Here is a 24,690-nt window from a genome sequence, read left to right as displayed (position 1 = left end):
ATTCTTTGGTTTTTCAAAAAAAAAAAATGATAAGAGTATGTTTAGGAATATAGTAATGATTGTTTTAAAAATATTTAAAAATATATCAAAATAATATTTTTATTATTTTTTAAAATTATTTTTAATAGTAATATGTAAAAATAATTTTAAAAAATTTAAAATAAAAAACACTCAATTGAAATTTTAGTGTAATCCAGTCCTAAACATGTTAAAATCAAAACAGCGCCTATCTGTGTTATGGGTCTAGTAGGTAGTGTAAACGCAACTCTTTTTAAGATTATTTGGGAACACGGTTGAATCTATATTCTTAAAAAAATTTAAAAAATATATTTTTTATTTTTATTAAAATTTAATATAATTTATATGTTTTAAATTGTTTTAATATATTAATATTAAAAATAATTTTTAAAAAATAAAAAAAATATTATTAATATATATTTTAATATAAAAAATTATTTAAAAAATAACTATGCTTTAAGCGTTCCTGTGCTATCAAAAGCTGCAACGCTAAGGCCGCCGGCTGAATAATGTTGCGGACGATGAAAAGATTATTTAAACGAGGAAGAGGAAGTCTTTGTCTAGCATCCAAGCAAAGCAATCACTTATTTACTTGCCTTTTAAATATATCAAATTAAAGAATATCAGCTCAATTATGATATCACCAATCACGATTAATTAGCAGAGCTACAGTTTCCAGATTAGTCAAAATGTTATACACTACTTTTCACTCATCATGATTTTAATTATTACCATATCTCTTATTTATTGATTTTTCTTTTTATTAGTTTTTATATTAGTAACTTTTGTTTATTTGTTACTAATTGAAATAAAAAACACATAAAGGAATTATATTTACTCGGCAATATAATTTCTACTCCTCCTACGAAGGGGACTTTTGGTCGCTCGAAGAAGCATCATTGAAATTGCTCGTGATCATGGCTATCAGGTCTTCTTCCTTTTTTGATTTTTTCTAATGAAAGAAATTAAGCTTGCATTAATGAAAGAAAACTAAAATGGCAGAGCCCAATACAGCACACAAAAACAACAGGGAAAGGGCTCCCTGCAAACAAAACGGATCAAAATAAAAACTCTTATAAAATCCATCTCAAAATATCCTCAGCAAGTCTACCGTTCCTTTCCTTCCATACAGCATGAATTATGGAGCATCAAGACCAGTCTTAAACCCAATTGCTAAGAGTTTTTCTTCTTCTTTTTCCATATTTGCTTTAACCCATTGAAACTCGTTACTCCAGTCATCGATATTTTCTATTAATATAGCATGAATGCAGATATCAATCGGTCCGTTTGTACGTAAAATTTTCCTACATGTTATAGTTTTTATTAAAAAATAATTTAAATTATATCTAAAAATTTAAGTTTTTGAAAAAAATAATTATTTGATATAGTGTTATAATTTTTATGACTAAACAGTTATAAATTTAAATTTTATTATTTATATTTTTTAATAAATGTTAAATATAAGATAATATAAATTTTTATAAATTTCAAACAAAAAATTATATATATAGAGAGGAATTTCTCAATTTCAATATATTAAGAGATTAAACAAAGCAAATAAAATGTACTCCATTTAGAGTTTAGCAAAGAAAACTTTAATTTGCACCCTAAAATCACAGTTTATCTATTAATTAGCCCATGTTGTTTTAATATTTTATATTTTTTTCTTAAATTTTATTTTTTATATTTTATATGTTAAAAAATAAAAAAAATCTTTAAAAAATATTGAGACTAGAGAAATTGTTTTGTGGCTGCATTTTAATCACTAAAAAGACTAATCTTTGTGTTATTAAAAAAAATTTCTTAGGTAAAGGAAGTGGTGTCATCCTTTCATCGTACTTAAAAAAGTAAATAGATGTTCTTAAAGTAAATATGTTTAAAAAAGTAAATTGAGGTTCTTAAAAAAAAATTATTCATTTAATTCTTGCTTGTAGAGATTAGATTTTAAAGTTGTTCTTGAATTCTTTTTAAGTGAAAACAAATTAACATGTTATTGTTTTGAAGAAAAAAAAAAGCTGGAGTGAATAACCTTTAAAAAAACATTAATCAACCTTTTGAATCTTAGCTAGGCCTTTAAAAAAAAACTTTTGATTTATCTTTTTTATTTGAGATTTTAATTATTACCATATCTTTTATTTATTTTTTATTAGTTTTTTTAACATTTTTTAATGTCCTCTCACATATTTTTTTAAATTTTTTCAGTTCATCTTTTATAAGATAGTAATTATTTTTTAAATTTCATATTATTTCAAAGAGATTATTATAATTTATTTTTATTTTTTCTCTTATATTTAATATAAATTAATTATAATTATATGACGGACTTATAAAAATATATAACAATCATTTATTCTTAGTGATCAAAATTAATCTCTAAAAAGAAAAGAGCCAAGATTAGATATTTGAATGTGCATATATGTTTAATATTATGGTATATTATATTTTTTATTTGAAAATATATTAACATCATATTTTTATAGATTTTTTTTTAATTTTTAATATTCAAACATCAAAACCGTTGAAAATGAATTCATATCTTGTCAAAAGTATATATTACAATGTATCGTAATTTTGAAAAGTAATTTTCAAAAACCTCTTGAAACCAAGATGGGAATAGGGTTGTGGAAGCCAGCAATTAATATCCCATCAACTCGATCAGGCGTATGAAAGAGATGCATGTGGTTCCTGATAACTAAACTATCAATTGAATTGGAAAGAGATTGGAATCATTGATTGCACAGGACAAAAATATTTGCAATAGCGGTCAAATGGGCTAACAGGAACACACCCTCCTCCCTTCATTTATTCCCTACAAGACTTCATGCAATTTAATGGAACCCTAATATTGTTGTTCTAGAACCATTAGAATCAATGATTTTACTTGTAGGAAAAGAAGGAAGAGTTAGAGAAGTTGGTTGTTGGGCAATCTTACGAGTGGTTCTTGTTGTCAATCTTGCTTGAAAGGTTTTTGCTTATTCACAACTTTCAAACGCCATATGTTCTTGAGATAGGGTTGGACAATTTAAATTCTTTCTATCTTCCCAGTCATCTTGGGGGGTTCTCACGAGCTCTATCTTTTTGCTTCAACACTATTCTTGTCTCAAAAGTTAATTTCCCAGTTGCAAGTTGATCTTAACTATCAAGATTTCATGGCCTCCACGATTTGTTTGTTTTTGTTGTTCTTGTTCTTTTCTATGATTGTTGAGGCTCAAAGTGTAGAGTTCATCTTCAATGGATTCAATGGACGTGAAAAAGACCTATCAATTGATAGAGCTTCTATTATCACGCCTACTGGTTTACTAAGGCTCACCACCAAAACACAAAATGCTGTAGGGCAAGCATTTTATTCCAAACCAATACAGATGCTTAACACAAGTTCAAATTCATCTCCAAATGCTTCATCTTTCAGCACAACTTTTGTCTTTCAGATAGTCTCTCCTAAAGGAAAAGGAGGCTACAGCCTTGCTTTCGCCTTAGCTCCCTCCAACCAGCTTCCCGGGGCTGACGCGGAGCATTACCTTGGTCTTTTCAACCCTTCAAATAATGGTGATAGCTCCAACCATATTTTTGCTGTTGAATTTGACACTGTTAATGGGTTCAACTAGAATTCAGACACTGAAGGAAATCATGTCGGAGTCAACATTAACAGCATGCGTTCGAACTCATCGAGGGCAGCTTCCTATAGCGAGGGTGACAACGCAAACCTGTTTGAAGATTTGATGTTGGAGAGTGGTGAACCTATTCAAGCCTGGATAGAATATGATGGCGTGGCTAAACTTGTTAATGTAACAATAGGTCCCATGGGGCTAGGCAAACCGATTCAACCACTCATTTCTTATCCCGTAGATCTAAGCACAGTTGTTAAGGATAGCATGTATGCTGGTTTCTCTTCCTCTACTGGTAAAAAGACAAGCTCTCATTACATACTGGGATGGAGTTTTTCCACTAAAGGAGCAGCCCGTCCGCTCGATCTTTCTCTACTTCCCGTCGCACCAATATTTGAGGACAGTTCATCCTCTTTCCAACCCTCAGTGATTGCTATTATCGCTTCTTTATGCGGTGTGACCACTATTCTGTTTGCAATACTGTTCTTTCATGCTGTCTACAGAAAGTGGCCTCAGTCTGAGGCTCTTGAAGACTGGGAATTGGATTGTCCACACAGGTTTCGCTATCAAGATCTACATACGGCAACTAACGGTTTTCAAAAGAGTGAGATAATTGGGGTTGGTGGGTTTGGTGCGGTGTACAAAGGTAGATTGCCTACAAACGGAAATGAAGTTGCTGTTAAGAGGATCACTCCCAATTCAATCCAGGGTTTGAGAGGATTCACTGCGGAGGTCGGGAGCCTGGGACGTTTACGGCACAAGAACTTGGTGAATCTCCAAGGATGGTGTAAGAGAAATAATGACATCCTCGTGGTTTATGACTACATCCCAAATGGAAGCCTTGCCGGTCTCCTTTTCAGTCGGGGAAACAACTTTGTATTGAGCTGGGAGCAAAGATTCAATATTGTTAAAGACATTGCAGCAGGGCTTTTGTATCTGCATGAGGAATGGGAGAAAGTGGTGATTCACAGAGATGTCAAGTCAAGCAATGTCCTGATAGACGCAGGAATGAACGGGCGGTTAGGAGACTTTGGTCTAGCCAGGTTGTATGATCATGGCACCATGTCGCACACCACAAATCTTGTTGGCACCGTAGGGTATATTGCACCTGAATTGACACGGACCGGTCAGGTTTGTACCAGTTCCGATGTGTACGCATACGGTGTTTTGCTCCCTGAAGTGGTTTGTGGCAGAAAGCCCATTGAAACGAGTAACTTCATCCTGACAGATTTCGTGATTGAATGCCATCAAAAGGGTAGAGTTCTTGATGCAGCTGATCCAGAGCTGAACTCTGCCTTCGTGGTCAAGGAAATTGAGGTGGTGCTGGGGTTGGGTCTTCTGTGTTCTCATCACAAGCCTAAAGCCAGGCCAACCATGAGAGAAGTCATACGGTATCTCAACTGGGAAGACAAGCTCCCAGTGATTGATGATCTGGGCTCTTCTGATTCTCCATGTAGGAGCACAAGATATATGGGAGAGGTTTCCATTGAAATGATCACAAGTTCCATAGATGCTGGCAGATAGCAGAATCCATCTTCCTCCTGTTTCTTCCTCGTCGACAGCCTTTTTAGCTTACAGTTGTATGTACGTTGACAAGGGTTAATTTTCAAGTCTTGTGTTGTTTCCATCATTAACCATTTATTCCCTCCCAATAATGCAGAACAGTACATAGATTCTTGACTTTGTCATCATGATTTTTGGTCTGAACTCAACTTGCATGGGTTTTACCAAAAGCGCCAACACGTGGTTATCCAAGTACAGTAAAATATTTATCCTATTAATTTTTATATTTTAAAAATGTTTTTCAAGAAATTTAAATTTAAAATTTTTTATTTCAAAATATTTTTTTAGAATTTTCATATATGTTATTATTAAAAATAATTTTTAAAAAATATAAAATATTATTTTAATATATTTTTAAATAAAAATTATTTTAAAAAATTATTATTATCATTCTCTTAAACCATTTAAATTCATGACTTAAGGGAAGGCCCTTCGTCCCGTATTTTAATAATCACAACAATTGCTTCTGTTTTTTGCCAGAATTTTATGTTGAATTGGAAGTCACACTGAAAATAAAATATATATCACCAAATCATAAATGGAATAATATTTTATCAAGTAAAATGCAATAGTTCCTGGTCTAAAATACTGAAAAATAAATTTATATTGGGTTTGGAAAACACAGATTTCCAATAGTTTCAAAAAGAAAAGCTTAAAATGATCAATAATGAAATTTTTAATATATATATAAATATAAGATTATTAAAATCACAAGTTAATTTGAAAAAACATAACTTTATAATTTAATATATATATATATATATATATATATATAATGAAGTTAGAAATTCAAACCGATCAGCATCATTCTTGCCACTTTCTTTTTCCGACAAGTTTACCCTGTCTTCTTCAAGAGGTGAGGGTACTGGAATGAAGTTGTTGCATACAATTTCTGCACTTCTAGAACGCTTTCTCAGAGCCCAAAATCACCTAATAAATATTCAATAACCATAAATATTTTACGTGTTTTACGGTGCTTGTTTCTCAGTAAAAAAAAAAATGTTAAAAGGAAAATATTTTCAGTCAACTGTAATATTAAAAGAAGGGAAGTAAAACATTTTTCCTCTGTCAACTCCCTCGGCTCTCCTCGCTCCGCTTTCTCTCTCAATCCGGATACCAAAGGGACTAGCGTGTATAGTACACGAGTACCTTTGAACAATATAAAATATTAAAATTATTGGTTTATTATAAATCTACTATAAAAGATTTTCTTTATTTGAGTTAAAAAATATTTTTTCCTCGTGATCATTTTCAATTAGAACAAAATAAAATTGAGATTTTATAATTATATCATCCAAGACGACCACGACTCGAGAGCATGAAAGGAGATGATACCTTAAAAATGACCACCGATTAGTGGATACATTAATACGAACCAGAGTACTACGGCGCTTGCATTTAACAACATTCTCTCCTATTCCCACTCAGAGCGGACGGATTACCAAAAATCGTTAAGATTTCACATCCTTCACGACCTCCTTTTTCTTTCAGGGTTCCCTCAGAGCCTACCCAAACTAGGAGGTGCCTATTCTAGATGATGTAACCAATGACCATAAAACAACTTTTACTCTGAAAGCTGAGCTCCATCTCATGAAACAATGCGAGCGATCATCACTTGGGTCCAGTTTGCAGTCTCTTTGAGATGTTCGTCGTCAGATTGAAGACACTCGCCGAGAAATTGAACACAGAATGCGTTGTCTTTGAACAGTATCTTCGTGTTAGGACCAAGAGCATCCGCCAGATCGCCCATGACAGCAACCGCTGCTTTTGTGACACTCTCATCCCTGCAAAACAAGGGAACAGCGCATTAGATACGAGAAAACAAATGCAGTGCCGGTTATATCAGGTGATGGGGAATGGAGCGGGTGAACCAAAGAAATGAAAGAGGAAAGGATACCTATATTTCTCTCTGAAAACCACTTCTATGAACTGGAAAAGATGACCAGCATGTGGCAGCATCAACTCAGGCTTGGAATCTTTGAATCCCTGAAGAATACCAGAATAAGCTTCAAATATGCTACGCTTAAGCTGGTTGCCATAATCCATCAACTCCTCATCACTATTGTCCATCTGAGCACAGACCTCAGCAGCACTCCGCATCATTGCTACTGTAGGCTCAACGTACTTAGAGAATTGCTCACCTATCGCAAGAGCAATATCACCAAAGCAGGCAAATATTGGAGGCTTAACTGACCGGTGGAGTTCAGCACTTTGGAGATTGCGGACAAGGTGGTTCATGATCCCATCACAGTAAGGTAAGACCTTGTCCTCCAATGCACGGCAAATGTCACCAATCACCCCAACTGTGATGGCACAAACCTCGTACTCCTCAAAATTCTGTAGTCCCATCTCCAGGTATTTGTATAACTCAGGCATATACTTCTCGAATTCTGGACCAGAGGCATGAGCCAGTGCACCAATTGCAAGCATTGCTTCCTCATGCACAGTAGAGCTGCGGCAAGCAAAAACCCTGAGGAACAGAAACATAATTGGATCTGCTGCCTGAAGTATACTGGGCTTGGTCTCATCAGTGCTGCTAAGCTTTTGGACGATCACCTGGATAACAGCACAAAGGGATGCTTGCAAGTCCCCTTGCTTCTCTCTATCGTCTGATGAGACAATTTGAAGATCTAGAGTCTGCCCCAACTTATGCAAGACACTTTTGAGCAGCTCCAAAATAATTTGAGATGTTTCCACAATATTGGACGATCTAACAACCTCGTTCAATGTTTCATAAGCAGAAGTCCTGATCTTAGAATCGCTCCCATCCGATCGCTCAGCAGTTTTGAGAAGTTCAGAGATTATCCTAGGGATGTATTGAGTTAGAAGTGAGGAATTTGTTCCAGCATCTTCATATCCCTGTGCAAGGTAATAGATTGCCCCACAAACCTTTTCAGCGACATTTGGAGCATCATTAATACTCTCCAGCAAGACAGTTACAATTCTTTCCAGCTTCTCCAGGGAAATCACAGAAAATCCACTGGCAGGACAGTGCAAAAACTCAAATATACGACTAAGAGCCCATGCAGTTGTGTCCTTAACATGATTATTTTCATCCCTCATCGCATTAAGCAGAAAATCCAAGCCATTAGAAACAAGCGGACCTAATGTTTCAAGGCTAGGGCCTTCTAGAATTGAGCCAAATGCATATGTGGCTGCCTCACGACAATGCCAATCTGGCTTCAGAATATTACCCTCTACAAAGGGCATTACTAGTTTCACAACAGAATCCCCAACAGTTCTAGCAACAAGACCTAGACAGGTGCCCCCTGACATGGATATATTCCAAATGCTATCATCCTGATCCTGATCCTCCTCCTGTTTCAACAAAGTATCCAACAGCAAAGGAACAAGATATGGGAGGGCCTTTTCAATGAAGTGTGAATGAGTAGACCCTGAATCTCCACCTTCAAGGGTCCCATATTCTTGAAGCTCTATCTCTTCATCACAGATGGAGCTCCAGAATTCTATTGCTTGGAGGGCAACACTCTCTTCATCCCCTTTCACAGCATTTGATGTTAGCTGGAAGAGGGTCTGCATATAAGGTTCAAGCACATCATAGTATGTTGACGCTATAGAAACAAGACACTCAAAAGCAGCCTGCCTGATATCTGCCTCTTTAGAAATTGCTGTCTCACATACCACCTTCATTATGTAATTGCGCTCCATATCATTTTCAAAGTTGGTCTGAGCAAAATCTAAGGCATTATATAAGGCCTTTGTAGCAGCAAGGCGTACTTCACAACTATGTTCAGCAAGGTTCATGCCTTGGACAACAGCAGTGAGAACAGAGTTCACTTCATCCTGCACAAGATCCTGGTGGGATATCTCCTCACAAACATATCCAAGAGTTTCCAAAGTTGCCTGTTTCAAAGCTGCAGGACTATCTTGCTGGGTCATATTCTTAAGCAATGATCCGATAAGCTCAGGCCACTGCTTCCGTGGAATCTCAATGGAAGCAACTTTCGCAATTACTTGGGCAGAAGTGTGCCTTGCTTCTGATGCAGATGACCCAAGAGTCCTCAGGAGCAAGTCTTTGATTTGTGCTTTCATGGAAATTTCAATTGCCATCCATTGCTGAACAAGATGTTCCTTTCTCACAGAATCTTTAGCATCTAAAGAGTTTTTAAGAACAATACCAGCCAACCTACGTGATTCCAGAGGCTTCTCATTGTTTGCAAGCTCCACTGACAATGATAAGAGGAAAAGGGGCAAGCTCTGCTCTTGGAACTGCCTGAGACTAGCCTCTGCGTGTATATATATATATATATATGAGAGTGAAGGGGAAGGAAGCAGTGGAAGCAAAGAAATGAAAGAGGACAAGATACCTATATTTCTCTCTGAAAACCAATTCTATGAACTGGAAAAGGTGACCAGCATGTGGCAGCATCAACTCAGGCTTGGAATCTTTGAATCCCTGAAGAATACCAGAATAAGCTTCAAATATGCTACGCTTAAGCTGGTTGCCATAGTCCATCAACTCCTCATCACTATTATCCATCTGAGCACAGACCTCAGCAGCACTCCGCATCATTGCTACTGTAGGCTCAATGTACTTGGAGAATTGCTCGCCTATAGCAAGAGCAATGTCCCCAAAGCAGGAGAATATGGGAGGCTTGACCGACCGGTTGAGTTCAGCACTTTGGAGATTGCAGACAAGATGGTTCATGATCCCATCACAGTATGGTAAAACCTTGTCCTCCAGTGCACGGCAAATGTCACCGATCACCCCAACTGTGATGGCACAAACCTCGTACTCCTCAAAATTCTGTAGTCCCATCTCCAGGTATTTGTATAACTCAGGCATATACTTCTCGAATTCTGGACCAGAGGCATGAGCCAGTGCACCAATTGCAAGCATTGCTTCCTCATGCACAGTAGATCTGCGGCAAGCAAAAACCCTCAGGAACAGAAACATAATTGTATCTGCAGCCTGAAGTATACTGGGCTTGGTCTCATCAGTGCTGCTAAGCTTTTGGATGATCACCTGGATAACAGCACAAAGGGAAGCTTGCAAGTCCCCTTGCTTCTCTCTATCATCTGATGAGACAATTTGAAGCTCTAGTGTCTGCCCCAACTTATGCAAGATGCTTTTGAGCAGCTCCAAAATAATTAGTGATGTCTCCACAACATTGGAAGACCTAACAACCTCGTTCAATGTCTCATAAGCAGAAGTCCTAAGCTTAAAGTCGCTCCCATCTGTCCGCTCAGCAGTTTTGAGAAGTTCAGAGATAATCCTAGGGATGTGTTGAGTTAGATGCGAGGAATTTGTTCCAGCATCTTCATATCCCTGTGCAAGGTAATAGATTGCCCCACAAACCTTTTCAGCTACATTTGGAGCATCATTAATACTCTCCAGCAAGACAGTTACAATCCTTTCCAGGTTCTCTGGGGAAACCACAGAAAATCCACTGGCAGGACAGTGCAAAAACTCAAATATACGACTAAGAGCCCATGCAGTTGTGTCCTTAACATGATTATTTTCATCCCTCATCGCATTAAGCAGAAAATCCAAGCCATTAGAAACAAGCGGACCTAATGTTTCAAGGCTAGGGCCTTCTAGAATTGAGCCAAATGCATATGTGGCTGCCTCACGACAATGCCAATCTGGCTTCAGAATATTACCCTCTACAAAGGGCATTACTAGTTTCACAACAGAATCCCCAACAGTTCTAGCAACAAGACCTAGACAGGTGCCCCCTGACATGGATATATTCCAAATGCTATCATCCTGATCCTGATCCTCCTCCTGTTTCAACAAAGTATCCAACAGCAAAGGAACAAGATATGGGAGGGCCTTTTCAATGAAGTGTGAATGAGTAGACCCTGAATCTCCACCTTCAAGGGTCCCATATTCTTGAAGCTCTATCTCTTCATCACAGATGGAGCTCCAGAATTCTATTGCTTGGAGGGCAACACTCTCTTCATCCCCTTTCACAGCATTTGATGTTAGCTGGAAGAGGGTCTGCATATAAGGTTCAAGCACATCATAGTATGTTGACGCTATAGAAACAAGACACTCAAAAGCAGCCTGCCTGATATCTGCCTCTTTAGAAATTGCTGTCTCACATACCACCTTCATTATGTAATTGCGCTCCATATCATTTTCAAAGTTGGTCTGAGCAAAATCTAAGGCATTATATAAGGCCTTTGTAGCAGCAAGGCGTACTTCACAACTATGTTCAGCAAGGTTCATGCCTTGGACAACAGCAGTGAGAACAGAGTTCACTTCATCCTGCACAAGATCCTGGTGGGATATCTCCTCACAAACATATCCAAGAGTTTCCAAAGTTGCCTGTTTCAAAGCTGCAGGACTATCTTGCTGGGTCATATTCTTAAGCAATGATCCGATAAGCTCAGGCCACTGCTTCCGTGGAATCTCAATGGAAGCAACTTTCGCAATTACTTGGGCAGAAGTGTGCCTTGCTTCTGATGCAGATGACCCAAGAGTCCTCAGGAGCAAGTCTTTGATTTGTGCTTTCATGGAAATTTCAATTGCCATCCATTGCTGAACAAGATGTTCCTTTCTCACAGAATCTTTAGCATCTAAAGAGTTTTTAAGAACAATACCAGCCAACCTACGTGATTCCAGAGGCTTCTCATTGTTTGCAAGCTCCACTGACAATGATAAGAGGAAAAGGGGCAAGCTCTGCTCTTGGAACTGCCTGAGACTAGCCTCTGCCTGAGTACGGATATTTGCATCTGGTGATTGGGCAGCCAATAGAAATTGAGTGATCTCCATTGCCATTGCTTTCAACACTGCAAGAGAATAAATAACATGAAGTTATATCACTGAAAACAGTAACATTAAAACAAACATCAATAAAACAAAAAATTGAGGAACATGGAAAAATACAAAATGAATAGAGAACAAAATTATTATAAACCACTACAACAATATACGCAAATGGCAGCAAGTAACTCTAAAAACATCAAAGGATCCATCAACAAGATTATGCATTCAGCTCCATCCACATAATATCATACTGATTTCCACAACTTCAAAATCATATTAAAATCCGAGCTAATAGACAGATAGAATCATACCCAGAAAACAAATGAAATTCTAAAAGAACTTTGAAAAACCATATAAAAAAAACATTAATTACAACAATGCCCCATATCATATACAACGACGGTGGTACAAAATTCTATAACCCATGACAAAATACACACACGTCATTCATTACCTATATGATATTATACGCAGAACCTCTAATTTTCAACCAGATTAATCAAAACAGTTCCAGACATATCTTACTTCACTTACGACAATAAGCTGATTTCAGCAACTAATCCGAACCAGCTGGTTAGCAAAATCAGATCAAATAACAACAATTCACAGCCTTCTTTCACTATATTTACAAATTCAAAAATTATTATTATTATTATTATTATTATTAAAAGTTGGTAAATCAATAAAAACTAATAAAATTTGTAACTAGAAAATTTTAATTTTTAATCACTGGCTTAAAACAATAAAAATGAAAAGACTTCCGAAATTAAACGCTAAAATAAATACCTTAAAAAAATAAAAGCAAAGAACACAAGCGGTCAAGGACAAAGGATTTTTGTTTAATTACACAAGCGGTTTTGGATTTTGTGGCAAAACTGCTCCTTTTTTCAATGTTAGAGAGTAAACACAAAATCCAAAACAAAAAACAACTGAACGAACTAAAAATCTGATGAAACCCTAAACAAGAGTAATTAGAGAGTAAAACCCTAAACCAAAAAATCCAAAACCCTAAGCACTAACTGAACGAACTAACAAACACAACAGATCTACTGATTAAACAAAAAATAAAATAATACCTTAAATCTGATGGAACCGGAGAGATCAGTAACCGTAAAGTGAGAACAAAGAGCGTGACCTTCTGTTCTCTTTCTTCGATGAAGCTTGGGAGAAGCGGAGAGGGAGGGGAGGGATTGGGTGTGGTGGTTTAGTGGTGGAGTTGAGTGAAAAAACTGTTTGATTGATTGATTGATTTTAGGGTTCTGGAGGAAATGAGATGAGTACTATTGTGATTATTATTACTATTATGAAAAAACTTATTTTTTTTAATTTTCGAATGGGAATGAAGAAGCGGGAGGCAGGGGAAGAGAAGAGGGGTTTTTAGCGTGAAAACAAAAACAAACAAAAAAAAACCAACGGGCAAGGGTTTTGTGGCTGCCCGGGATCACCGACTTCGAAAACCCTAGCTTTGTTCTTTTTTTTTGTTTTTTTGAATTCTCTCACGTGTGACGGATGTCGCGCGAGTGTTGCATCCCCACCGTTTAAGTCACCTGGGCTTGATTGGGCTTGCATAAGTGGGCTTTCAGGGTACTTTTTGGTTAACATTTGCTGAGTTTTATTTTTCAGGGAATTAATATCACTGGGATTTCTTTAGAAGCAGTTTGGCAAAGGAACGATATTTTTAAACAATTTAAAACAAATCATTCTTTTATTATATTTTAATATATTGATATTAAAAATAATTTTTAAAAGATAAAAAAATTTAATACATTTATAAAAAAAACATTTTAAAAAGTAAAAAGTAACTACAAGCCTAAGTTTAGGTCTAATGTAGTATATATAATAAAATGATTTATTCCATATATTTTATTTTTTTTTTAATTCAAGTTAAAGGATATCTTTAAACAAGATTGTATGTGAACTAAGATTAAATACTTTCTCTAAATGATTTTAAAAATACATTTGTCACGTTATCTAGAGAAATTTAGCGCTTGTTTAGCCTCTACTTTTCTGCCTTTTATTAAAATAAAGAGCAAAAAAGATGTTTGATAAGATTTTAAAATATGACCTTCGTTACGTTCAATAAAGATAATTTTTATAAAATCAATTTAAAAATATATTAGTATACACTTCAAAAATCACGGAAAGTGATTTGTTAGTAAATAATTTGTTAAGTTTAAAGGGTTTTTTTTTAAGTATGGTAGTGATTATTTTTTAAAGTATTTTTTGTTTTAAAATATATTAAAATAATATTTTTTTATTATAAAAAAAATATTTTAAATATAAATATATTAAAACGCTTTGAAAATATAAAAAAATAATTTTAAATAAATACAAAATTTAAATTTTGATAAAGTTTGAAATGTAATTCCAAACAATAATAGCTTCTTTTATTCTATTTTTATCAAAAAAAACGATTAAACTAATTTTAAAAAAACCAAACTGGAACCAATTTTAATTTCAGTTTAGTTATTTTAGAATAAAAACCAGTTCAAATCGGTTTGACTTTGTTTTTAGGTTTGACATAGTTTTTTCTGGTTTGACTTGATTTTTTCAATTTTAGTTTATTTTTTTATTTTAAGCTTATAAAACCAAATCAGTTAATTTTTTCAAAATTCTAATTAATTTTGTTTTTCATAGTTTAATTTTTTAATTATTTCTTTTAATTTTCTTGATTTTTTTAATTTTTCACTCAACTCTAAACACATACAACATATATTATACAACGTACCACAACATTACAATCAATCACCAAATAAATTTTTTTTAGATATCGGGCTCCAAGGTTCGAACCTAAGAACGGAGGCGAAGTGAGATATTTTATAGTATTTCACTAATTTTCATTTAAGCTTGGAGGTTTTATTCAAAAAAAAATTGGAGAATTATTACATTTCATGATTTATCATATTTTATTCAATCCAATATGAGCCATGATTCCAAACTCTGCATTAATATCCTGTTTAGTCTTATGATAATAATTTTTTTAAAATTTTTTATATAGAAATATATTTAAATAATATTTCTAAAAAAATAATTTAAAACAAAAAAATCATTTTTAAAAAAAATATTTTTAAAAGACAATAAGAAATATGATCTAAACCTATTAACAAATATAATAAATTTAAAAGTGAACTTGGACAGATTAGCAGATGGAATTTGTTAAAGCTGCTCTCTTTTTTAATTACACAAGAGTAAGGGACGGCAACATGGATGTTGCTATGAGTTTAGCAGATGCAGTCTGTGGGGGAAATCCAGGCTAATGACACCATTTATGGAAACATAAGAGCAATGAAAATCTGTAGCTACATATACATCAAATATCTTTATGTAGATCTCTCAAAGGCCTCATAAGTGAACAGGGTTTCTTTTGTTTTGTAGAACAGTACTGAGGCTGGACATTTGGTAAGACTTGTCTCGCAGGACTCTTTACACCACAGAGCTTGTGTTTCAAGCGCCAAGGGAACAGAACTTCCAGGCCACAACCTTTATGTGAAGCCTCTGATGGATGTGATTGCCCTACTGTTCTTGAGACGTACTCCTCTGAATAATTGTATGGATATGGGAGCTTCTTGTTGAGATTACTGAACGCGCAGAGTGCTGATGAAGCAGCTAATGCAGTGGCATCCGGAAGAAACCGCTCCATCATGAAATTTAGAGACTGGCTATCAGTTGCGTTCACACTCTCTAAATTTAGCCTGTCTAGTCTGTGACCATCGTTGGATTTCTGGGCAATGTCTATTGCTTCTGTCAATGACAAAACATCTATGGCATCTGAAAACACGTCAATCTCTTCGCCATCGCCATCGCCATCGTCATCAGCATCAGCATCACAACCATCATCATGATCATCCAGGCTGATGAAACAATCGGGGTGGCCATTTTTTGCTGTTTCATTTTGTAGATGCCATCTGCATGGTGGGAGCCTCGGCTGAGGAGTTCCTGCTTCATGGATGTCATTACTATCCCTATCCTTAGGCTTGCCAGGAGCTTGTTCCCAACAAAATGGGATCCTATCACTCGTATCCTGTAAAGCAGCCTGTGACTTTGTTGCGTAACAGGCTTCTTCCTTGCCAGCCTGACCACCCAGCCGCCTAGTCGATAAGAGGGGCAGGTTTAAGTTCAGCTTTCTCGGACGATTGACATCAATCCCTTGTTCCTTATTTTCTTCCATAAACACACTATTTTTTTCCAGAAACACAACTGGTAGTTTCGTTGAAGTAGTAGAATGCACATAGAAGGAAAAGAGAAAGATGAAGGATGGAGAAATGTGATAAAAAGTGGTTGGCTGATATTATAAAAAGGCAGTTGAAACTATGGGCATCTCGTGCAATCATTTACACCAGCTTTTCGACTTTTGAAATGCTCACAGGCAAGGATAAGAAAGACCCTCTCTCTCACTTTATAGATTGGATTGAAGGAGTAGTTCAGCACCGTTACTGTTACTTTCAGCAATCAAGTATCCTAGCTGGTATATCAAACTGTACGTGTGGCTTCCAAGTTTTCAGAAATAATGTACATCTTGCAATGAAGTTCTAGAATCTGAAAAATGATGTGTCCTGTACAGAAGGGAATAATTAAGTATTGAAGCAGAGACATGGAATACTGGGTATGAATTACGAGAAAACTGTGAAGCACAGAGAGCAATACAGGAGACATTACAGTATGTTGGGCAAAAATCAGTTAATCCATAAACCTCTTGACAAGAGAAGACTTCAGCATAAGCTGCCGTTCATGTACATGCTTCTTTCAACTATAATACATTCATTTCAATCTTTGCCGAAGTGAAATATTCGGCAGTGGCAAGCGAGCAGCAGTCTGCAGAATACATACATTCTTCGATAGCAAAGCAAAGCAAAGCAAAATGCAGATATTACATAAATTTACAAGTTACCCCAATCTCTACTATCCCTTTCTTGTTAAATTCAAAGTATCCCTTTCTTCTTCTGCTGAACTTCCCTTCACTAAAGGCCACGGGGATGTCTGCATATCTATGGAGAAAATCCCGAAAAAAAATAATTTTCCCTGAGGAACACTGGCCTTCCTAGTACCAAAAACAAGAAACAGAAGTGGCAATGATGTGATTGCCCAGATAATAAAGATAAGAAGAATGGATTTCTGGCTCTCATTTTTCTGGTTCATTTCCCCGTTCCCGTGCTCTCTTATAGAGCTCAATGGTACCAGTGTGATTGGGATCAAGACAGAGAGCTGCTTCACAGTCTCTAAGGGTGCAGCTAGCATCGCCCATTGAATCATAAAATGCTGCTCGAAGATGCAGCAGCTGTAAGTCTGGCTTGAAAGCTATGACCCTTGCAAGCTCTCTTATGGCTTCCGCTTCTTTGTGATCATCCATTAAAACTGAAATGGCACAACATTAGTTTTAGTAGTTTAAAAATTTGAATGTGTATTCACTTGCATAATCCACAGGGAAGTCTGAGACTGCACAAAAAGCAATGATAATCCCAATAGCTTAATTTAGAAGCAATAGCCTTTCTCGTCTACTGCCATTCCTCATTTTTTTTAATTAGATCAGTAGCCAAAATATGCCCAACTAAACTTTAAGTCAACAGGAAACATGTATACTGAAAAAAGAAGAAATAAAACCAAAATAACAACTTTCTTCTGACAACTTTGAAGCAAAAATCAAGTAATTTTCATCTGGATTTTGTTAATATTATTTAACAAGAACTGTAACCTGAAATAAACAAAAAAAAAAAGAAAGGGAAGTTGGCCATGTTTACTTCAGAAGCATATCAGATCAGCAGTGGGAGCATGCATTCTTCAAAATAAACAAATACAGTCCTTCCTTTACCAGGATGAAATTCATCATTTAATTAATCTGGTGTCTGACTATAGATGAAATCTCATCTAATGGAAACAACTTTGAGTCTCAGTCATTCTAGTTATGCACCCTACAATTACATCAATAGGAAAAATTTAAAATGTAGGAGGATGCAGAAGGTGCTTGGCAGCCCAACCATATATTTAGCACAAAGTAGGAGACTGGATTTTCAAAAGTGAGGAAGCCACAGTTCTATCTATATGAGCAAGATCATAAAGAAAACAATTGTCACCTCAACCAACTCAGCAGGGTAGTATTTCCTGATATTGAAAAGCAAAGGAAGTTGACCAAATAACCAGAACTCTTAACCATAAGCATAACAGAACACCCATTCTGTCATCCTACTTCTTGTGGAGCTAAATAAAAACAAAACGAATAACAGTTTTTGAGTTAAAAAAGCCATCATTAGGGATCTCAAGATGCAGCTCTCCTCAAAATTTATAAAGCTTTTAAAACTCTAGTAGACTAGAAAAACCACTGACCTTTTGCCAAATGCTCACATTTTTCTCCTAGGCAATCAGCATAAGAAGAGTAGTGATGAGTTTCTCTCTTTTTCATTTTAATGAAAACTGAATCCTGATGACCAGAGGGCATCCTTTGACAGACCACTCTAACAGGTAAAGAATCTCGAACAAGATTACATTCATTCCCCCAGGTTATGATAATATAATATTGAGTTAAAACCAGATGAAACAACTTTCAGTCAAGAATTAAAATATCCAGGCAAATTTAACACCCAAAGCTTCATAAGTTTAGTGGTTGGTACAAATTTGCAATATTTATAGCATAATCACTAACTTATGATTATCAATAACAATCTCAAAGAGAACAGATATTGTCATGGAGCTTACCTGCTGCCCTGTATCTGTATGGGTATGTCCTCAGTGGATCTAGTTGTGTTGCTGTGCTAAGATCACTCTTTGCCATGTCACGATCACAGTACTCTGATCGCTTCTCATAAGCTGAAGCATTATTCCTTGCTTTCTCAATCAGTTTTGTCATCTCATCATATGCAGCTTTCCGTTGATTTTTTAGATGATATACACGTGCCAAACCTTGATGTGCTCTTGTATGCTTGATCTCAAGTGCACTCATGTAACGGTCAGCGGCAAGATCAAACTTCTCACAGTCAACATATACACTGCCTAGATTGTTCAGTGCCTGCAGAACAGACAAAAAATATCCAACTTAAACAATATTATGGAGCATTCAGAACAATAGAATTGCATCAAAATTCAAACTCACTTGTCCTTTCCGGAGGCCATCTGAAGGGCACTTAAGAGCCTCCTCCAAAAGTTGGATAACATACTTTGAGGACTCAGGATCAAGGCTTGAATCTGCTAAAGCATAAGCTTTAAGGAAAAAGGCTTCAAATGATCTCTGAATTGAAATAGAATGCTCAGCCTTGGATAGTGCTTCTTCACGATGGCCAGTGTCATACAAGATCCATCCTTCATAGACAAGTTTCTCATGGTCGGAAGTAGAATAATTTCTAGCCAGCCGCAAACTACGCATCGCAGCCTTTTGACAATTTAGCCTTTGACATTGATTGAGAAACAATAAGATTCCATTAATACAGATATATTTATATCCTAGAATTGATTATCCACATGTAGCAACTGAGCAACTGTATATACCACAAAGACATTGTCTTTTCTATATACATTTTTCCTTGGTACCATTGGATGTTAGCATTCATAATAAAGAGACTGGGAGGTGGGAAAATGTTACCAACCAAAAAAAAAAAACAGAAGGAGCACTCAACACTTTAAGAAAAAAGCCTCAACTTGCAATTAAACCATTTATATTACTAGCATGAAAACCTTTTGGACATTTGTTTTAAATAAACAAATTATGGGTGAAAGAGATTCATCTCCAAAAAACGCTTGGTTTTACCACTCAAAAAACTCTTGGCTTTTCTAGATTTAATTATTGATTTATGAGGGCTACTCAATGGTTGATAATGGTGGGAATTAAGTCTTATTAATTTTTCAACCTTTTAGCTTCTAGAATTCACTATAAAAGGGGGGATGAAGGGAAAGTTTAAACCAAGAATTTTTCAGATTTTTATACTCTTCCCCACCTCATATTTTAGTGTTTTATTCTCATTTTATGTTTTGGCTTTCCTCTCAAATCTAGAGCTTATGTTCATATTGTTGAGAGATATTTGAGTCTCATATTTTTTTGTTCAAAGACCTTGGTTTAGAAGAGATTCTAAACTAAAGTGATGTTGCTGAAATCTTGGAAAGCATATTGCATACATCTTAGTTGCACACAAGTGATGAGCAATAAAGCTTTAAGGACAAAGGATTCATACTTGAAAACAACAAAAATCTCAATATTTTAAAGTGCTTCAACAAGTACCCTTTTTTGTTTTAATTTAAGCATATATATTTTTATTATTGGTATGCAAGTTAGGGCTTTAAATTAATATCAATTATAAGTTTGGATATATGTTTAGTATGCAGTATTATATTTATGTTGAAAACATGTTTGCCATGAGTTATTATTTTGCATGCTTACAAGTTTAAACTTATATGAACTCTACGCTTTCCTTGAAAACTTTGTTATGTTTAGCATGGCTTGTGATGATAAACTAAACATCACTAGCCTAATATATAAATATCTATTAAATTTGATCTACAATCAAAACTAATAATTAATGATTTAGTTGTTAAGCAAGAGGAAAAATTTCCATCACATTCGTTACAGGTTCTGAAGATAGATTTTATTGTAAAAACCTTTCATAACAAAGAAATACTTCTTTCCATAAATCTTCTCTGTGCCTTTGCAATTTCAACACAAATTCAGAATCCTTTCCCAGTTTCTTATTGAGGATGGTGGTCCAAAACCAATTCATTAAAAACAAAGTCAAACAGATAAGGATTTTGATAGTAAAATTCTGAGAATTTTGATTTAATTTGGAAGGTATGCATGAGTATAGTATTTCTTTCCTCTTGTCTCTAATTTGTCTTTTCTTGTTCTTCTTTAACTACAGTACATATATTGTTTGCTGGACAGCCCCCAAATTCCCTTCTTTTTTTTTTCTTTTTAACTGGCTTCTGAACTCATCCAATCATTAAATAAATGTCAACCTATATTTTCCAAATCTTTCCAAGCTAATTAAACTGTTTAAGGAAAACCTAGATCTCAGAGTTAAGTTTCTGCCCAGAAGTTCCAACAAAGTTATTCCTGTCCTTGACCACTCTCTTTTGAACTTCGAGGTCTAAAAAGCCTCCACTGTTTTAAATGATAGCTGATCACAAAGCACTTCTTTGATTAAAATTCAGTCTTCCTTCGTCTACAGACAACTGAGTGAACATCATAAGATGATGTAAAAATTAAGTAAGAGATATATGTGCCAATCATTGTTGTGTTGGCAGAATTCTCCTCCATGACCATAATTACTCAATAGACTCTCTTTTTTTCTCCATTGCCTGTCCACTTTTTATACACCTACTTTGTGTTGTATTGGACTGGAGGGGAGGGGAGTCAGAGGAAGGAAAGCAGGTGGAGGGGATAAGACATTGGTTGATGTTCTGCTAATTATACCATCGAAGTTAAAAGCAGACTTATGGAGTCCATTCTATGGATATGAAAGCTAGAACGCCTTAATGCATTTGTGAAGAGTTTGCAGTCAAATGTTTAAATTATTTAATTAAAGAAATGGTGCATAGAACCTAGTCATTAAACTGCACATATGCAATACAAGTATACCAACAATTTCTCAAATAGCAAGACTGAATACATGTATTATTGAAACATAGACGGTATTAAGTTAGAGGCCATTGCACTGGCATGAACTTGCTGCTAAAATGATCAAAATACATGATGTTCATTCGAAACCTTTAAATAGCATATATCATACTAGAGCACAAAATGCATTATGAACAGAAAGAATTAGAAGCGCTTAATACAGTTAAGCAAAGTATTGGTGGGGTATATGAATTCTCACCGTAAAAGAAGAAGAGATTGTCGGAACCATAGAAGGCTCTTCCTAGGGTCATTTGCCAGCATTTGGTGTACGACAGCAAGGGAGCCTATATCGTCGACAGAGGACCATCTATCATACAGTTGCATCCAGCAGTCTGCCTGACTGTATTGCTGAACCAGAGGACGGAGGAGTTCTACTAGATGGTCACCATGCTTCTTCCCATAAAACATCATGTAATTTGGATCCAAAGTCAAAAGAGCACGGACATCTCTTAGGGCTCCTTCATAATCCTCCAACACAATGGAAATCCAGGCCCGTAATTCAAGACAATCTGGAGAGACCTTGAAACCAATAATTTTATTTAGTTCTGAGATAGCTGATTCAAGTTTGTTCTCCTGCACCAACAAAACAGCCCGACACTTGTATGGGAATGAAAGTGTTGGGTCCAATTCAGTTGCTGTATTCAAATCCATCAGCTTCTCCTTTCCAGTACAATATAAAGACCTCTCTTGGTACATCCACCCAACTGGTGTATGATCAGAAATCAGCGAGTTCATCATCTTGTATGCTGAATACTTGTGCCCACGATTGTATTTGGCCCTTGCAACACCTACCGACGAGTATATATGACCTGCTTCAACTGCTTCTTCGAACCATTTCTGGGCATCTTTAAACTCTGTTCTTTCGAGCATAACAACACCTAACTGGTGATAGGCAAGCTGTTTCTGCCAATCTTCGGTGGCACATTCTCCCAGTCTCTCCAAAAGCATCACAGTGTTGTTAGATTTCATCTCTTCCTCCATAGCAATCTGGCTCAGAAAATAATACAACAAAAATGAAGCATGGCCTACCGAAGCCAATCTCTCCCTACCCTCAGATCCACAAAACAGTTTCATCACATAAGGATTGTGCATTGAAAATGGAAGCTCTCTCAAAATCACCTGTAAACAAGCTGCCACCAAAAGATACGCACCCTCCTCCAATCCATACTCAATTAGCATCATGGCTTCCTCCATATCACAAACCAAAGATGCCAAATGGGAATCACAAGCCGACTTCAATTCGTCACAGCAAAACCTGTTTGCCAATGAAAGAAGCTCTAAAACAATCTTTAGTTCAAACGAACCCAATCTTTTTGTCCTGCTAAATATCATTGCCGCCCTCATTCCCTCTGCTGATATCCCATTCTGCGAAAAATTTATCTTCTCCCTCCTTGATTCTTTAAACTCCCCATACAACATTGCTCTAAAAGGCCTCGAAAGCGACGCCACATTATACCTCACACCCCTGATCTCATCATCACCAATACAAAATGACATATCATAATCATCATCGTCACCACCACCAGCCTCATCGATATCCGAAGTCGAGCATTCTCCTCCATCCCCCATCAAAACACCCCCCTCCAGCTCCCCTCTCGAACACACGCAAGGATCATTCACCGATTCCGGATCATACCCCGGCACCAAACAAGCCCTAGGGCATTCTAAATTTCTTCCACAACAATCCATAGCCGACAAACCAATCAATTCATCCTCCCTCCTCTCAAACTTCAACCACGAAGCCAAAACAACCTTGGAATGCACATCCACAGCATGCTGCCTCGCACTCCTTAGACTATTCCGAAACAATTTCGGATCACATAAACCCTTAAACACCGCGCATTGTTCTAAAAATCTCTCTGATTTCTCAAATTGCGAAGAATCCTCAATCTTTTTATAGACGGCAGCTAATGATTCGACGAAATCCACAGATTTAAGACACGGCTCAATTTGTGGCTCCATGAGATCAACGGTCGGAAAACCAGCTGGCAATAAACTCTCGACTGATACATTAGTTCTTGTTGTCTGGTTAGTCGGTGGATGCGAATTTCGACTCGATTTCGTCCGAATCGAATTCGCTCTTAGATCTTGCAAGTGTTGCAAAAACTTCTCCCCGACCTTGCCACCACAGCCGCCGCCACCTTCACCGCCGGTTGGATTGATAGCATAAACTTGAGTTCCTTTACATCCTTCCGGGAATTTCAAGCTACGCATTGTCGTGAATATATTGTGTTGCATTTTTATAAAAAAATCACCATAAAAATTGCCAAAAAATTCTTTAAATAAAGAATAATATAAAAGATCTGGAAATGTATAAGCAAAAATTTATCTAGATTACGTCGTTTTAGCCTGCAAATCCACCGTATAGACAGAAATGGATACGAAAAATGGGGGGGGGGGGGGAAGGAGACGGTGGTAGATGCAGGCTATTGGGATTCGACTTTCCCAACAAATTGAAAAGATAAAATAAAAATAAAAAGTTTTGTAATTGAATTGATTTTCTTTTCTTTTTGTGTTCTTCTAAAGAGAATATAAAAAAATGATTATGTTGGCGGCCAACCAGATTTTGACGAGGTGGAGTGGTGACCGTTTAAACGGCCACTCACTCTCTTTTCTCCTTTTTTTTTTTTTCTATTTACTGTACAGAATTCTGTGTTTTATGTGTTTTCTACGTGTGAGTGTTTTTTTTTATTTCTAATTTTGTCCTTCTATTTAGGATGACAAAAACAAACGGAAATTGTATTGTTTATATATTTCTTTCATTTAGAAAACAGTAAAAAATTATTAAATAAAATGCCGTATTTAGATAGAAATTCCAGTTTTCCTTTTTCTTTGGCTTTTAAAAAATTATATTGTCTTGTTTCTAAACAATTTAGTGTTTTTGTGTTTTTTTTTCCAATCATTTTTAGTTTTTAGCATAGAGAGTAAATTCTTTATTTATATATATATATATATATATATATATATATATATATATAATTAGTAATATGGTTAGGAGTGATTTGGGAATTGCAGTTTGATTAAAAAATATTAAATTCTTATATGTGAAATAATATAATTAGCATGTGAATGTGTATTTGTGAAGAATTCCATAAATTATTTAATTCCTAGTATACGAAAACAAAAGGGGAAAAATTAGGACATGCAATATAATAAATTTAATAAAACCATGATAT

At 35.8% G+C, this 24,690-nt stretch overlaps 3 protein-coding genes and 1 pseudogene across 4 annotated transcripts; 1 reads left to right on the top strand and 3 right to left on the bottom strand.

Moving 5' to 3' along the window:
• Window positions 1-2,811: 2,811 nt before the first annotated feature.
• On the top strand, window positions 2,812-5,311 carry LOC105141343 (L-type lectin-domain containing receptor kinase VI.2-like; annotated as a pseudogene).
• A 1,130-nt stretch (window positions 5,312-6,441) lies between these two features.
• LOC105141342 (importin subunit beta-1-like) lies at window positions 6,442-13,334 on the bottom strand. Of its 2 annotated transcripts, XM_011048524.1 has the most exons (4): window positions 12,999-13,331; window positions 11,863-11,945; window positions 7,084-9,431; window positions 6,442-6,970 (listed from the first exon to the last, which is right to left on the bottom strand). In XM_011048524.1, the coding sequence occupies exons 2-4, from the start codon at window positions 11,932-11,934 to the stop codon at window positions 6,775-6,777; spliced, it is 2,616 nt and encodes an 871-aa protein (XP_011046826.1). In that variant the 5' UTR covers window positions 11,935-11,945; window positions 12,999-13,331; the 3' UTR covers window positions 6,442-6,774. The 2 variants fall into 2 exon arrangements, with proteins under 2 accessions (XP_011046826.1, XP_011046827.1); XM_011048525.1 differs by lacking the exon at window positions 7,084-9,431 and having other exon boundaries at window positions 9,515-11,945; window positions 12,999-13,334.
• Window positions 13,335-15,060: 1,726 nt separating this feature from the next.
• LOC105141341 (uncharacterized) lies at window positions 15,061-16,416 on the bottom strand. Its single transcript, XM_011048523.1, has one exon. The coding sequence runs from the start codon at window positions 16,088-16,090 to the stop codon at window positions 15,233-15,235; it is 858 nt and encodes a 285-aa protein (XP_011046825.1). The 5' UTR covers window positions 16,091-16,416; the 3' UTR covers window positions 15,061-15,232.
• Window positions 16,417-16,587: 171 nt separating this feature from the next.
• LOC105141340 (ethylene-overproduction protein 1-like) lies at window positions 16,588-24,180 on the bottom strand. Its single transcript, XM_011048522.1, has 4 exons — window positions 21,714-24,180; window positions 19,004-19,295; window positions 18,610-18,919; window positions 16,588-17,274 (listed from the first exon to the last, which is right to left on the bottom strand). The coding sequence occupies exons 1-4, from the start codon at window positions 23,750-23,752 to the stop codon at window positions 17,042-17,044; spliced, it is 2,874 nt and encodes a 957-aa protein (XP_011046824.1). The 5' UTR covers window positions 23,753-24,180; the 3' UTR covers window positions 16,588-17,041.
• Window positions 24,181-24,690: the final 510 nt, after the last annotated feature.

This window comes from Populus euphratica, unplaced genomic scaffold (genome assembly GCF_000495115.2).
Source record: "Populus euphratica unplaced genomic scaffold, PopEup_1.0 scaffold329.1, whole genome shotgun sequence".
Classification (NCBI taxonomy): Eukaryota; Viridiplantae; Streptophyta; class Magnoliopsida; order Malpighiales; family Salicaceae; genus Populus; species Populus euphratica.
Note: the sequence above shows the minus strand (reverse complement) of the source record. Positions and strands in the feature narration are given on the sequence as shown.